The sequence below is a fragment of the Gadus morhua genome, chromosome 17 (genome assembly GCF_902167405.1).
Source record: "Gadus morhua chromosome 17, gadMor3.0, whole genome shotgun sequence".
NCBI lineage: Eukaryota > Metazoa > Chordata > Actinopteri > Gadiformes > Gadidae > Gadus > Gadus morhua.
In genome coordinates, this window is record NC_044064.1 from 8,804,820 (window position 1) to 8,822,035 (window position 17,216).

General features: G+C 44.9%; 1 protein-coding gene across 4 annotated transcripts in view; it reads left to right on the forward strand.

Moving 5' to 3' along the window:
* pde5ab (phosphodiesterase 5A, cGMP-specific, b) overlaps positions 1 to 17,216 on the forward strand; it is a 56,328-nt gene that overhangs the window by 7,108 nt on the left and 32,004 nt on the right. For 2 of the 4 annotated variants that reach the window (XM_030338332.1, XM_030338333.1), the window contains exons 2-3: positions 12,120 to 12,735; positions 15,198 to 15,371. In XM_030338332.1, the coding sequence (XP_030194192.1) occupies positions 12,120 to 12,735; positions 15,198 to 15,371 (790 nt within the window). Of the gene's footprint in view, positions 1 to 10,004; positions 10,392 to 12,119; positions 12,736 to 15,197; positions 15,372 to 17,216 lie in introns of those variants that run through there. The other 2 variants (XM_030338331.1, XM_030338330.1) reach the window with 2 other exon arrangements.

The following is a 17,216-nucleotide window of genomic DNA, read 5'->3' on the forward strand; positions in this document are numbered from 1 at the left end:
CAGCACCACTTGTTGTATTCAGGCTCCTGAGTTTCTTATTCTTCTGTTATTTTTGGATGATTGAGATGAAAGGTTACACCGGCAGTATATGGCATACTTACTGCACAATATTACTGTTGATGCAAACTTTTCTGAAAACGCAAAGCAGTAAGACTTAATGTAGGCCTCAGACGATTGGCTTGCATTGCAGTGCTTCTATCTTAAAGATTGCCATTAAACAGGTCCCTGGGCCCTTATGTTCTGTCCAAGACTGGGGCTCAATTTACTAAAGTTATCAGTTATCAGCCAGTTATGACGACAACTGTCAGTTGTGACTTGTTGTACGATAAATGGCAACCAACCATTGTGAAAGACATAAATGAGATCGAAGGTATACAATAATGACATCGCTTGTGGGGCTGATGCATGGGATTTAGACTAGTTTCATAAAATCCTCTTGACTCATTTCACATTTTTCTCTTCACCCTATCCAAGACGTAAATGAGTCAGGGGTACACAATGATGAGAGTTGATCCTACTTTTTAAATATTGATAAAATGACTCATTCAATTCAAGCTCAATTATATTAAAGAAGTCTACTAATCTCTTCATCATCTCTTTATTGCTGTTAATGGAAACTAAGGAGCAGTATCTAAGACACACATAATCACAGAATGGTTAATGAATGAGAAGCCACAGTAATTCTCAAGAGATTCAAATGAACATCAGAGGAAAGGTTGTCAACTTGACTTCACCAGAGTTTTGCACTGCTTAGATCAGCGGCAATCGTGTCAAGAAGGATTGAGGGAGTTCTTGGTTGAATGGTTTCACCTGCTATTTGAATAACTAAACTTGGAATAGCGGGGGCTTTTGGGCAGACGACACAACCTGTTTTCAATCATTGCCTGTTCTTCTTTTTTAATGTAACCTGGGCTGCTGCATTCACATATTGAAACCCCTCCTCCTTGGGCCCAATGCCTTCATTAAACACATCTGAAAGAGTAGTGCCAAAATAGATAACACAAAACACAAGGGAGGCGCAGAGCAATTGATGGCCAAAATAAGACATGCGCTTCAGACCGGTGCTGCCAAATATGAAGTGCTGATTGATGTGTTTGCTCCCAGACCTTAAGCCCCTGTTGGCCAGCAGACACGTTGAAACCCCCAAGAAGAGAACTCTTTGCGAGTGCACAAAAATGCTTTGCAAGCTTCCAAAAAATTGGGGTCGGCTGGTCTAAGCCAAAATACTTTGTCCCAGTCCGGCCCTGTGTGTTCAACCAAAGGCCTACCACGTTGAGTTGCAGTGCTGTTGTCTCAGAGCATCTCCTGTTGTGTTTAATGTTTAACTCCAACTATGATGTTATTTCATTATGTATTAGCATCGGAGCTATACCACTGCCATGTCTTCAAGCTAGGCCGGGCAATTTTCGGAGAGTAAATACTTTTTGCAAGTGTCAAACTAATCCCATCAATCCCTTCAGGCCTACCTCTAAAACCAAAACCCCAAAACACAATACTGCTTTGCTAGCAATAATAATGTGTTTGTCTTGTGTGACTCTCGTCATCATCAATGATTGCATAGCGAGAATGCGCGCAGGTAGCAGGGTAGGTAGGTAAAAATCTAGGCCACAGATACGTCTCTTTTTGTCTTTTGATTTATTTATTGCTGTCAGGGTGTAAATAGGATTACAATAAATATGTCATAATTGGCTTCTAAGATAAATGACCTAGCATTAAACATTGAATAGGGAGCCCTTGCAACATATACATATTTTATCCACCAGATTCTTTTCCGTACCCCACAAAAGGAATATTTGCATACTGTACGCTGGGATATGTTGGGAGATATATTGAGTGATACTCAGAAACATGATAATACCGAGACTCTCAATAACTCACATTTTGAGTGTGGATTTGCTGAATGAAAGACCTATTGGTCTTCATTTATTCCGCTAATTCTGCAATGATTTCATTTTCAGGAGAGAGCTCTGTGAGTGTATGTATGTGTGCATGCGTATGTGCATGTGTGTGAGAATTATGGAAGCCTGAATGGAATAATAATAAAATAATAATAATAATGGAATCGGGAGGGGACAGGAGATTCATGTCATTATGTCTGAGCAACCCAATGGTTGTGCAGTTTGCCATTTAAGTGAGTCTACAGAGGTGGACATACAGTAGGCACATCCGTGTGTGTGTGTGTGTGTGACGTGTGTGTGTGTGTGTGTGTGTGTGTGTGTGTGTGTGTGTGTGTGTGTGTGTGTGTGTGTGTGTGTGCATGTTTGTGTGTGTTTGTGTGTGTGTGTGATAACCAAGGGAGTTAAAATGTTGTTTGGTTTTCTAAACAACATCCAAACAGACACACACACAAACAAACGCACACACACGCACAAACATACATTAAAAAACTATTGTGTTTCCATGACACACTATTTTCTGTCCTTTGTTGTTCCACTGTTTGACTTTTCGACGTCCAAGCTCACACACGTAAGTGCTCGGTCATGACTTAACCGTCCATGTGCATGTAAAGAAACAACAAACAATTTGTCCAATATATTAAAATATGTCATTCTCGCAGACAATAACAACATGTTTTGTTCAGACGACTGTTTACAGTGGCTGATGGAGAAGATGACAGTTCAACTAGATCAATTGAAACTGTGGTTTGATGTAAACAAGTTACCATGGCTTGATATAAGCTGAGGCTTCTGCCCATACCCTTTGGTTACGACCAATGAATTGCATTCATTCATTCATTCAACAACACAGACACTAATATATAACAATAACTGATCTTGTAAGGACTTTGCTGTTTGTTGATTGGGTCCATGGCAGTGCTTTGTAATGTCAATTACCTGTGTTTTCCCTGTAGATGGTGCTGTTTCTTGCTGTCTTATTTCTGTCTTTTGCTAATATTTCGAGTTCAGGACAAGGTCATGAAGGCACACAGTGCTACAGTTAATCAATTCCTATTACCTCACAAAGCTGATAGAGGCTTCCCAGATGTAAACGTCCCTTTTTAAAGAATGATGAGGGCCATTTCTACTCTGGAAAGTGCCATAAATGGAGATTGTAATTCGAATCCGGAAAGCACATCTCATATAGATGTAGGGGGCTGGAGAGAATTACCAGCCAATCGGAGGAGAAAAGCTATTATCATCTAAAAGATGGATGTTGGAAATTTTGGTACCCTAGCATTTAGTCACAACTTTAGGAAAGTACGAATATGTGATATTATATTATATTATTAGTCAGTTATTGCAATGATTTTTTTTTGTTTGTTTATACTATTTAGTTCAAAACAATCACTTTACCATAATATATAATTACAGTATATTAAAATTCATTTATTTAATAAGCTATATGCGAGTGTAGAATTACATAAATATACATTAGAATTAGATTTCACAGTAAATGACGGCCAAATCACTTAAATCTAGCTGTATGATGCTGTTGATTAACAGTTATAAGCTGATTTAAACATAAACTAACCTGTATTTTATCTGGTTTACTGTAAATGTACAGTTAAAATACAATTATAAAATACTATACTCCACTTATATACCCCTCCTGTAAAACTTGAATCAGTTAAATGAAAAACAACAATTATTTGCATACATATTTATTCAGCAGTTCTTTATAAATAACCTTAACATAATTTCTAAGTAAAAACGTTGTTTTTGACAACCAACATTGAAATCTTCATGAAAATATCAGACATAACATAATAAAATATGAAGCTAAACATCAGCATTTGACTTTTAAAATCTCAATGTATAACTTTGCCACCAGCCGATAGCTTCAAATAACCGGGACATATCTGTTTATCTGTCAATGCTGACAAAAGTTCAGGCTTGGACTGTCTCCCAGGAGGTTTCTGAATGGGGAACAGAATGCTTTGTACGTGCAAACATGCATTCTCCCACAGATTGCAACACACTTACTCCCTGATCCTAGCAGTTATTTGGAGATGTGCATATGGAGGCACTGGAGAGAGGTGCTAAAGAGAGATCTGATAAAGTATTATCTTGAAAAGGTCATGGACTGAAATGACAGCTCCCATGACACAGGTCCAAGAGGGATACATGGGGGGAGAGGAGATGAAAATAAGGAATTTAAAAAGGAAAATACATCTGGTCGTTGCTCATGACCCTGAAAAATGAATATAATCCACTGTCACGCGGTCGGCACAGGCTCCTTTCTCTGGGAGAAACCGAGACCAAGAAAACTTGGATTAGAATCAATTGAATAAAATATTCAACCACGTCGGAGCCGTTATGAATCAAGATGGGTATGGTCAGTACACACACAGTTAGTCTTAATAGTCACTCACACTAAAGGACATTATCATTGAAATAAACATTGAAGAACTAATCCGATTGGTGGATAGCTGCTGCTTTGTTGACCGCATCGCATGAGCTGTGGCTCGAGACGTGAGGTTGCTGCACAACCCTCAGGGTCTCATTGTCACAGGGCCCGCATGTTGGTGTCAGGGTTCAGGGCCCCGCAGTCGCCCTTCTGGTGAAGGGAAAGGGAGAGGAAGGCAAACGGACATCAGCTGCTGGTTAGGGCGAGCAAGCCCCATAGCATCATTGCTTAAGTCATATCATACGGTTCATCTTGAATTAAGCGTAAAAAAATGCCAAAGTCAAATAGATGACGGGCAGATAGTGATTATGGAATGTAAAAAGAACTCTAATTGGCTTTGGATATAGCCAATGAGGTACAGTGAATCAGCAGCGAGAGTAGGGTTATGTTAGATATCACAATTTGGCCAAAATATGACTGAGGCAATTATGCTATGAGGCTAACGATACACTTAACCTTAACATAATCTTAATTCAAACACTTTCTGAAGAAGTTGCAGCTAAATCAAACCCACCAATGTGACTCCTTCGTTGGAGAGGTAGAGTCCGGTGTCGTGTGTCGAGAGCCGCTCCTCGTGAATCACAGGCACGAATCAAATGACACGAAAACTGTGTTTCAGGTCACTTTCAAAAGTCCACCCTGGACTTGGAAGTGTCTCAATTTGCAAAGGCTAGTTGTTGCTTCACACATTGAGCCCACTTTCCTGGCTCTGGGTCATTTTGAAAGTGTAACGCTTAGCAGCAGCTCCAGCTCGCACCTGCCTAAACCAATATGCTGCGTTGTGGTATTTGACGCTCAAGTTGAAGAAGCCCATCGAGGGTGGGTATGTCCCTCTTGTAGACGGAGACTTTTTCTGCAACACCATCGATGGGAATTTGAAAACTGAGGGGGAATAATGTGTTTTCAGAAATACCCATATAAGTAAGACTAGTGCTGAACTAGCTCGGCACAGTGTTTCTTCTGCACTGGCGAATGGATGGAGGCAGACGCTGCCATATCGCACAGGGCTGTGCTGTCATGGTAATTTGATGTGTTATTGCAGGCCTATCCTTTTCATTGATTTCATAATCAAATTATTATTTAGTATTTATTTAGAAAAATGTGATGAAGTTAGGCTAAAATGAATTCATCAGTTTTTCACTGAAGATGATTTAATTATGATTAATTAACTATGCATCAGTGTTAATGATAATTCATTGACTGGAGCGGGCCAGATGGTGGAGTCGGAGCCAGGAGCCACCAGCCTGGTTGGTTTGGTTCTCAGAGACATCCACAAGTGGCGATATGTTAAACTGCACTCTGAGCCATCCAAAGTGGGCACTGGAGACCCTCCTCGATGCAGGAGATGCATGCTAATGCCAGCTGTGATGAGGGTCAGGTTGTCTCAGAATGAAGCTGGTCTGCATCAGGCCCAAGTAGATGATCATTTTGGTGCTTTGGCAGTTTATCATTTGTTTCACATCATAGAAAAACAGAAACTTTATGATATAGTGAAATAACAAATAACACGTATAATCCTGAAACGTTATCATCAAAGGAGGCAGACAGGTTGAACCCGATCTCTCGGGAGGTTGTGTTCTTCTGTTCCAATTCCTCCCGAGGTAAAGGCAGGCTCCCCATACTGTGGCTGAAACAACAGCTCTATTTTCTACGTTTCTTCCATCTTTGTCTGCTTGTTGGGTTCTTACATAATTTGTAAGGCCCCAATTTTGATGTAGTCGATTAAGATGTGTTGGTTCATCAGAAGAGGAAAACTGATTCTGGTTGAATAGCACACCAGTGTCCTCAAGCACAGTGTCATCTGCCTACTGCATAGTTCTCAGCAGGAAGTCACGGGCCAGGGGAGGAGATAGGCAGAGATCACTCATCTTCTGAGGGGAGGGGGACCAGAGGGTTCTGGTATGCCTTCTCTAATTGGCCTCTGTGTTCTGATCAAACTGGTGACACTTGGGGATATTTTGGATGTTTTCCAATATGTGTCTATGGTGTTAAGACACAGACACAATCAGACAGAGACGCCCAAACACAAAAGTTCACACTGTCACTACGATATAGGCATATATAGAAAACACACACACACACACACACACACACACACACACACACACACACACACACACACACACACACACACACACACACACACACACACACACATACACATACACATACACACACACACACACACACTGCAAAGACCATTGTGTAGACACAGGTGTGTAGGCGAAATTCCAAATATAATCCCAAATTATAATCCCAGAGAGATGGAGATAAATTGCCCCTTTCTATCCATGTTTCTTTCATTCTCTTTTCTCCTCTGTCCCTCTCTCTTACGGTCGGGAGATTGTTTTCGCTGGCAATATCAACATTTCAAAGGTAGCAGCCAGAAGAAAGACTGAGGGTATGATTGATACTGTTTGATGGGGCTTTCAGACACCCAGGAAATTGCTTTTCTTGTTGTTAGGTTCCCCTGTCCTCCCACCCTCAATCCCCGGTCCCTCCCCAGCCCTCCCCTCTCGCCACCTCCCTACACCCCACCAATCTTAGTACGGGAAAACTTTGAAACAAACCATGATTTTCCCCTTTTTTTCTTTGCAAAAAAATCCAGCCTATGAACATGCGGCCCGGGTTTACAGAAAACAGTCGACCAGATACCAACGTCGGGGGTGGACAAAGGCATAATTCAGCTCAAGGTGTCTTGTTGCCTCGCAGAAACATCACAGATATTGTGTATTCAAGTTATATATGTAAACTCACTCATGCAAGCCTTGTTCCCGTTTGTTTCTGGATTTATGTGTATTCCTATAGTAGCCCCCCCCCCCCTTAGCTGGGCTCTGAAGCTGTACAGAGACACGTCTGTGTTGTCTCAAGCGTTCAAACTGGATGGAGGGCAGCCATTAAACATAGGGTCCACTCACAAACAGACATTTTTCTTTACACACACACATTGCAAGGTTAAGTTGAAAAGAGAAGAGCTTTTTATCTCACACACACACACCCGCCCCCCCCCCCCCCCCCCCCCCCCTTCGGGCCCGGTGTCGGCCCGCGGCATGGCTTTTAAAATTTGTGGCGACGGATCAGAACCGCGACCGGCGGTAAAGCGCTCCATTTCATTTGATGAAGTGAATAGTCTTTACGACGCTGGGATGTTATACGGCGTAGGCCTGCCCTGTAAAAACTAAAAAAGAAAGTAAATCCAACTCAAATTGGATCAGTATCGTTTTATTGCTTTGTGTATGTGATTAATCAGTTTAGACTCGGTTTTTCTCTTTTTATCTCAGAGGTCCTAAATCGTGTCCTCCTATTTGGTCACTTGGGAAGATTTTCCATGGCTCTCCATTAGCCCGTCTCGCTCTCTTTCTCCCTCCCCTTCCCTACCTCTCACCCCCTCTACCCTTCTACCTCCCTCTCCTTTCCCAGTTTTTGGAGTCTCTCAGACTGTTTACGGAGTGGCTCCAGAAGGAGATTGCCCGAGGGCAAAGTCCACTTTCAGGAAAACCCAGAACTGACAAGAGGTGAAGCAGAAAAATGCTTCAGCATAGTGTGTGTGTGTGTGTGTGTGTGTGTGTGTGTGTGTGTGTGTGTGTGTGTGTGTGTGTGTGTGTGTGTGTGTGTGTGTGTGTGTGCGTGCGTGCGTGCGTGTGTGTGTGTGCAAAGGGTTGAGACAGACTCGTCTGTAATATAAAACCATACGGTTTTATATTAAAATAAAACCATACGGTTATTTTCCTAATATTTATTCTATGGTATTTTAGGGTCTTCATGGATAGGAAAGTAAAGGGAGAAAGATAAGTGGGGTCGAAGAAGAGAAAGGGAAAGACACAGCATCGGACCTTAGGTAGGGAATCCAACCTGGGTTGCTTCAAGCCAAGGTGGCACACATCATACGGCGAGTGAACTCAGCGGGTTCAGCCAGCCCTGATACCACGAGTTTATGAACCCAACCACCTGCTACCACGGACGCACGGGAGCTGAAGACCGCCCGCTCGGCACGGTTGACGTGCTGCGACATGACAGCAGAGTGCACGCCCGTGCTCATGCTCGTGTCTCAGGTCTCGCCACAAAAGGGGGTTGAGGGGTGCGCTTGGAAACATTTTTTTTTGGGGTGCTCTGTGGTGATCTGAGAGGGTTTGGAGAACGACAGGTTTACAACAGTGGGCTGACTGTTTAATCCGGCAGAGAGAAAAGGGCGTAGGTCGCATGCTTCCAGGCAAGGCTTGTGACTGATGGGACAAGCCTTTTAAATAAGGTGAATGTACACGCGGCCCTTGTGCAGATGAACACAAGCTAACCCGGGACAAGCTGTCAGAAAATGTGTGCCTGTGCGCGTGTGAGTGTGTGTGTGTGTGTATGTGCGTGTGAACCCTGAAAAGTTGCACACTTGACGGCGACCACAAAATTAACAGACATACTGTGCACATAGTACTCTTCTTATCTTTCTTTATCTGGCCACAGGGCTGCCCTCAGGGGGGGTTTAGTGAGAGAGGCCGATGAATTAAAGAGAATAACCTCTGATCTAGTGTGTGTGTTGTTTTGGTTGTGATTTGCTTTTGAGAGCTGGCCTTTTAAAGTGTGTGTGGGTGTGTACACCTGCATATCTATTCAGATTATATTGTCCAACTGACAAATAAGGTAGCAATTGGCTTCCACAAGGTAGAGATAACGTGTGTGTGTGTGTGTGTGTGTGTGTGTGTGTGTGTGTGTGTGTGTGTGTGTGTGTGTGTGTGTGTGTGTGTGTGTGTGTGTGTGTGTGTGTGTGTGTGTGTGTTGTATGGCAGTGTGTGTGGGGGGGGGGTCTACCATCTGCTGGTAAGCGAACACCGACGACTGATTTCGGGGTGTGTGGGGGATGCCCAGCTGAGTGCACAATGGAGACCACCTCAGTGCACATCCAGAGACCCCCATATCATATATAGCGATGCATATGGCCTCTGTATCACATAACCTAAAGAGAAGGGAGGGGGGGGGGCACCTTCGAGGAAAAGCCATTAGCACCCATCAATAAAGCCATCAGGCTTTTTGTTCGGACGCACACACGTATCGCGATCTGAACGTGTCCGGCGACTCAAGATTTCTAAAGATACGCTTTTTTTTTCTCTTTATAATAATAACTGAATTATGGAAAGAACAACAGGGATCGTTTTTTAAGTGCACTGTGAAAAAAAATGTCGACCGCCAATTAAATGATCACGCGAGACTAGAAAACCGTCTCCCGAGTTAATTGTTAATTGCCTCGATAGCCACTCAGGAGTACGGCGCGTGCTCAAGCGTCGGAAAAGCAAACTTCCTCAGCCTCGGGAATTAATTAATTATAATCACTCGAGACTTTGAGATTGGATTATATGAATATAGCCTAGTCGTTTTGATTTATTGATATATTGCTGAGACTCACAGTTGACACTGCAGATGGAGCGATACTAGAGAGAGATAGAGAGAGGGGGAGCAGAGAGAGAGAGAGAGAGAGAGAGAGAGAGAGAGAGAGAGAGAGAGAGAGAGAGAGAGAGAGAGAGAGAGAGAGAGAGAGAGAGAGAGAGAGAGAGAGAGAGAGAGAGAGAGAGAGAGAGAGAGAGAGGAAACGGGAGTGAGAGTGAGGGAAAGAGAACGCGAGGGAGAGAGAGAGGGAGAGAGATAAGGAAACAGAGAGAGAGAGAGAGAGAGAGAGAGAGAGAGAGGGAAACGGGGAGTGAGAGGGAGGGAGAGAGAGAGAGAGAGGAGGTAGGCGCTGCAGACGCGTTGACAACAATCGCACTCTGCAACACGCGTCCACCATGTAGGAAGCTTCCCGAGATTATCATCAGTCCTGCATGTACCACCATTCGTCTTCCTTCCTCCCTCTATTGTTTTGTTTCACGAGCCAAGCAATCGTGCAAGAACGTGTTTGATTGTTGATCGCTTATAGATGGGGACTATAGACTAAAGTAGCGCACTGAGGTAAACAAACGGACGATGGAGGATCGCTACTCCGCCGAGTGCGACGGGACTGAAGCATGGTTGGACGACCACCTGGAGTTCACCCACTCCTACTTTATCAGGAAGGCATCCAGGTAAACAAGGCTTCAAGGGATGGCGCTCAGTGGTCGTTAAACTCAGACTTGCTATGTTTATGAGTGGGTTTGGAGATTGTGTGTGTGTGTGTGTGTGTGTGTGTGTGTGTGTGTGTGTGTGTGTGTGTGTGTGTGTGTGTGTGTGTGTGTGCCAACAGTATTGCTGTGTACCCTTGTAAAACGGGTGTGTTGAATAAAAGGATGGATAATGAATAAACAGCTCATCGGGTCGCTGTGTTCTTATCAGATGAGTATCTCTGGGTTTTTATTGGGCTGCTCATCAAGGATTTTGTTATAACTTGGATTTGGAGCAGTTTGCGCCTTCAGCCTCTCTCTGTCTGTCTCTCTGTCTCTGTCTCTGTCTCTCTCTGAGCCTCAGTTTGCCCCTGTTATCGAGTTCCCATAATGATTCACTTTTATCGCGTCCACTTGTTTCATTTAATACTTGTGTACTAGTCTTCAAGAGGGTCAGATTTGGTTCCCAAGCAATTTCCTGCATCATAAACGCCATTAGCCATACCGTTTCCCCCAGTAACTCCCAATTTCCCCCTCCTTATTTAAAATGCACTCATGCAAGATTAGACATTTCCAATATGTAAACACTCGTGTATCGAGGAGATTGTGTGTGTGTGTGTGTGTGTGTGTGTGTGTGTGTGTGTGTGTGTGTGTGTGTGTGTGTGTGTGTGTGTGTGTGCGTGTGTACTGTGTGTGTATCGTTATTCGTTTATATTGCTAAACAATTGAATTACATACATAATTGTTGCCTATTTGGTAACATTGAGGATGCCTATTCGTACTGCATAGAGGGCCATCTGGACTAGGCAGACTTTGATTGTCCATATCTGGGCAGTAAATCAGGCCCCAGAGACCTATCTTTACAGACATCCGCAGTTGTGTGTTTATTGCGTTCAAGTAGGGGGCTCTATTATCCCCCCTCCACCACTTAAAGTACCACGGCAACCTAACAAAACCTCTCTTTCCCAAACTTTCTCTCTCTCCGCGGTCTGCTGACTGGAAGTCTATTATTATGCCCCACTTGTATTCTGTTTTTCCGACGAATCGTTAATGAAAAAAACTGTCAGAAATGACAGATGACATATAAACCTGCTCCTCTTCTCGTCGTGAGAACGTTATGAAAGCAGAGAGCTGATTGGCTCCCGGCTCATGTGTTTACACTACATTAACTCTGCAGCCTTTGAGGCCGTAGGGCTCAGGGAAGTTTCTCTCTCTATACGAGTTGTATTGATTCAATTGCACATTCAGTGGATACATTAAGATCTCCCATCTGGGATAGTGTCTTATCTTGTGTACTTCATGTACTTATCTTATGTGTTCTGTGGGAAGGTGATGCAGATGGTGGCAGCTTTTCTGTTTTCAAACGGCAACCTTAAACACACTGAATGCATCCATCACATATCACAGAGATACATACCCTCGCACTTACATTCATACATATTTTGTACTTTAAATGCTTTTCGACAGTCGCAACTCGCTTTCTCACATGTGTGTGCAAGCAAGTTTGTCCCTTGTTGGTGTGTGTGTGTGTGTGTGTGTGTGTTTGTGTGTGTGTGCTTGTCTCGTTAAACTGTGTCACGTTCAACCCTGGGTGTGTGTTTGTCCTGCTAAATCGTGTGTGTGTGTGTCTCGTTCGACTGTGTCACGTTCAACCCCGGGTGTGTGTTTGTCCTGCTAAATCGTGTGTGTTTGTGTGTCTGTGTGTGTCTGCAGGGAAATGGTGAATTCGTGGTTCGCCGAACGCGTCCACACAATCCAGCCCTCCAAGGACACGCCCCCGCTGCAGCGAGCCCACCACCACCACCAACACCACTCCGCCTCCACCTTCTCGGACCACCCGCCCAGCAGCACCAACACCAACACCACCATCACCATCAACACCACCATCACCACCTCCACCATCACCCCGCCCGCCCTCTCCTTCTACGACACCCGCTGCCCCTCCCCCGGCCCCAACGCCAGCCCCGCCGCGCCCGGCACCCCCACCCGCAAGATCTCCGCGTCCGAGTTCGACCGCCCCCTGCGACCCATCGTGGTCAAAGACTCCGAGGGGTCGCTCACCTTCCTGTGCAGCTCGGACCGCGAGCTCGGCGCCATGCCGACGCAGACGACGACGACGACGAGCGTCAACGAAGACGCCGGTTCTACTTCCTGTAGAGGGGAGGGGCTTAACAGCGGCGGCGGCGGTGACGTCGGTTCGGACCGTTGCCGCCGCCTGCTGGAGCTGGTGAGGGAGGTGTCCAGTCACCTCGACGTCACCGCGCTCTGCCACAAGATCTTCCTGCACATCAACGAGCTGATCGCCGCCGACCGCTACTCGCTGTTCCTGGTGAGTGTCTCTCGCCCACTCAGAGGGCCGGGGCTGATGCCGACAGAGGCGTCTGTCGGCTATCACACTGGTCGCTCACTATGAGCCTTCAGCTGGTTGATAGAAACCAGTGGGAAGGCTGAAGAAAAAGAATACGTTTTGATCGGCCGAGCAGATACCGTTCACCCATTTCTTAAACAGTGACAGATATATTGATAGGATGTTTCTTATCAAAATCATTGTGTGCCGACTATATAAGGGTTCTCACTTGGATAGCGTTATATGAGAGTTATTGTTCATTTGTTGGGTCAACAGAAATGCGGTGTGTTCCTTTAAGAACGGCACGTAAACACAGGACACTACGAAGTCTAGTTTGGACTCATTAAACGAGGAGCCACGTGGATTTCAGCCGGTTCCTGTAAGTTGAGACGGGAGGGAACGTTGAATAAATTAAACCTCACTTACAAAGGAGTAGGAATCAGGCGGATTACTGCTTACTGGAATGAGTCGGGCCAACACTCTCACTCACACACTGAGGAACGGAGCTAGAACAGATAATACCACAGTCTGTATGATAATGCAAACCCAACACAGATCTAATCCAACATATGATCAGATGTACCAGTGTCACCTGTGATACACTCGGCACGGATCAGAAGAGGCTGTTGTTGTCCTTCTCAGCTTTGCATTAAAAATAATGACAGGCGGCCACGTTTGCATCTCGGCTACGTGGGAGATCCAGATATTTCTAGCCTACTTTGTGCCCCCTGTGATGTGCTGCCTAATATCCAGATGTACAACTGTGTTTGCATAGGCCATCATTTCACAGGCTGCAGGGCTCTTCTGTTATGATATTAAGTAGTCAAACAAGTCGGCGATAGCCTGTGGTTACTTTCATTTTTTTCATACGCGGAAACAAGAACTGTAAGATTGGGATGAATAAATAGAGCCAAAACCAAAGTTTAAATATTAAACATTAATAATCATTATGCAAAGTAAGCGAATAAAACAAGTGGAACATGAAACCCGGTTAGATGCAGGCTGGTTATGCATCCCAAAACCGAGTCAACAGAAAGCTTCTTCTATGGTTAAGTGAACACACCTTCATGGTGAGTCCGGATTAATTATGTTAAAGCAGGATGACGTGACTGTCTCGGTGACTAATTGACACCTGATTGGCTTCTGCAATCTGTCAAATTTCAACTCGATTGGCTGATCCCCGATCAGGTGTTTATCAACCCATAATGATCGTCGCCCGATCAATCGGTGCATCACTGATTGATCGACGATTTGTCTATTCAAGACTAAATTTCTTTCCGTCAAAGATTTGAATCATTGAATATTCAAGGTTTTCTACCTTATGGTATCTTATGGTAGGGAGACCTCGTTGAATATTCAAGGTCTGAATATTCCTAGAATATTCAGCGATTCTAATCTTTGATGGAAGGAAATGGAGTCTACTTCTCCTTGAATAGTCAAATCGTCGTTGTGGGAAAATGGTGCTTGTTTCTCAGCGGGTTGTTCCATTGGGAGGCTGGGGGTAAATGGCACTAAATGAGCCATACCACTGCATTGCGGTGCTTTTTGGGGGCGGTGGGATGTACCACCACCAGCCCCTCACCACCAACCATTAGAGATAATCTCAGTTATCTCAGTAAAATGCAAACTGTGCCAACAGCGGCTGTCATATATTATGGTGCTGGTGAAAATGTTTCCTTTTGTCGGTAGTCGGTACTCTGCAGTCATGCATTTAGCTGTTCTGCCAAGTTGAATTATTGCGCGAAATCTTAATCAAGGACACTACTCAAATCAGGGCAGGATGTTCTTTGAACACCAATGTCTGTAGTCCAACATCATTGGGCCAAATGTCCCCTAAGGCCTACCTGCCCTATGTGGGTCTGACCTGATGTCACTCTGGGTAAGAGCATTTGCTAAATGAGTTGTACGTAGGAAACATTATTATATTACATGATAAGTAATTAGTAAAAAAAAACATAACTGCTTACTAAGATGAGGCTTACCAGCGGATTCTCTGAATGTTCTCACTAAAATATTAATCCAACGTCGGCCCCGTTTGTACAGTTGGCGGGTCCTCTAGGCAAGGCACTTCCTAATACCGTTGAGAGTCCTAGTTTGCATTTAAAAGAGGGAGTTCTCTCTCATACACACTTTCCTGAGACGGGCAGAGTCGATGTTTTCCTAAGCTCCAACAGTCGGTGTTATCCTTACTAAACTTGTGACGTCACAGCTGTTGTTCCATCATTGTGTGTGTGTGTGTGTGTGTGTGTGTGTGTGTGTGTGTGTGTGTGTGTGTGTGTGTGTGTGTGTGTGTGTGTGTGTGTGTGTGTGTGTGTGTGTGTGTGTGTGTGTGGGTGGTAGTGAGGACCGCTCCAAAAGACGATGTCCCCTTAACTAACTTGTGATGTCTTTACCCTCATCCCTCTGTGTGTGTGTTTGTGTGTGTGTGTGTGTGTGTGTGTTAGGTGGGCGAGGACAGCTCCAACAGGAAGTTCCTGGTGAGCCGGCTGTTCGACGTGGCCGAGGGCTCCACACTGGAGGAGTCCTCCAGCAGCTCCATCCGCCTGGAGTGGAACAAGGGGATCGTGGGCCACGTGGCCGCCACCGGCCAGCCCCTCAACATCCGCAACGCCTACGAGGTCAGCGCCCCCCCCCCCCCCCCCCCCCCCCCCAGCGCTCCCTTCTCTCTCCTTCTAGGGCGTTCCCTCATGGACGTTGATCTCCAGTGTCCTCCGTTTGTTTGGTTGTATGCTCTGGGGGTTGCTGTGTGTGTGTGTGTCTGTGTGTGTGTGTCTGTCTGTCTGTCTGTCTGTCTGTCTGTCTGTCTGTCTGTCTGTCTGTCTGTCTGTCTGTCTGTCTGTCTGTCTGTCTGTCTGTCTGTCTGTGTATAGCAGTCCTTCTAGGTTGGTCTCGGTTCCTCTGACCCGTGTTCATGTAGTGATGTGTGAGTTCTGTTCTGTTTCTGTTCTGTCTTTGGGTGGGTGTGTGATTGTATGTCTGGTGTTGCCACAATTGAAGGTGATTCATATATCAAGGTTCCTATGTACGTATGTTCTTAATTGACTTCATATCCCAGTGTTTTCCACTGGATGATATAAGGATATTGCATTACTCCGTAGTGCTTTACTTGATGAGAGGGCATATGGCAGATGTCTGACCATAAGTACATCTGTCACTTGCAGTCAAACCCATTGGAGTATCCTAGAGATCCTAGAGTATCCTTCAGCAAAGCCTTGGATAAGAGTGTGTGTGTGTGTGTGTGTGTGTGTGTGTGTGTGTGTGTGTGTGTGTGTGTGTGTGTGTGTGTGTGTGTGTGTGTGTGTGTGTGTGTGTGTGTGTGTGTGTGTGTGTGTAAGATTCTTATCTGCTGACAGAGCACTGACCTGGTAGCAACCAGGAAGCCTTGACTGGAGAGAGAGAGAGAGAGAGAGAGAGAGAGAGAGAGAGAGAGAGAGAGAGAGAGAGAGAGAGAGAGAGAGAGAGAGAGAGAGAGAGAGAGAGAGAGAGAGAGAGAGAGAGAGAGAGAGAGAGAGAGAGAGAGAGATCTGCTTTAAACTTGATTAGCACCGTCTTTACAATGAAGTAAATCTTCAAACTGCTATGTAGTGTCTTCTAATAGAAAACATTAGCCTGCAGTAGCTGTTGGAAAACCCACTTAATTGAATGCACATATGTTTGTAAGCTAGCAATTTTTTTTTTTCTTCCTGATATCGTTTGAGGGGCAAAATTTTTGGCCAGAGGTCATATTTCATCCCCCGCACGCACACACACTTGACCGCACATGTCTCCTGATTGGATGTTTTGTTGTCTGATTGCTGGTTTCCTCTTCGTCCAATCAATTCTCAATGATAACAATGATGTGTGTGTGTGTGTGTGTGTGTGTGTGTGTGTGTGTGTGTGTGTGTGTGTGTGTGTGTGTGTGTGTACTGGAGTGCACCCACTGTTGAGGAAGCACTCAACCGCTGACACACACACACACGCTAACATACACACACACACTGAACACACACTCCAACCACACACAAGCACACACACACACACACACACACACACACACACACACACACACACACACAACTTAACAGAGGTTGATGGGAACTTTCTCTGGAGGACATGCAAACGTGTGTGTGTGTGTGTGTGTGCGCGTGTGCGTTTTTATGTGTGAGTGTGTGTGTGCTCTCATGCAGTGCGCACACTTGAATGGACACAGGAACAGCAGTTTGCCCCTTTGCAGGGAACAGAAACAGATGTGTGTGTGTTTGTGTGTGGGTGTGTGTGTGTTTGTTTGTGTGTAGTTGTATATAAGAGAGAGAGGGATAGAGAGAGAGACCATAACACCTCTTTTGTACAGATGTTACTGTGTAATAATCAACCACAATACTGTTTGTGTGGGTGGATTTACTTTTGTGTGTGTGTGTGTGTGTGTGTGCATGTTTTCAAAAGACCAGTTTTGCACGTCACCCCCCTCAGCATGTCGGACATTG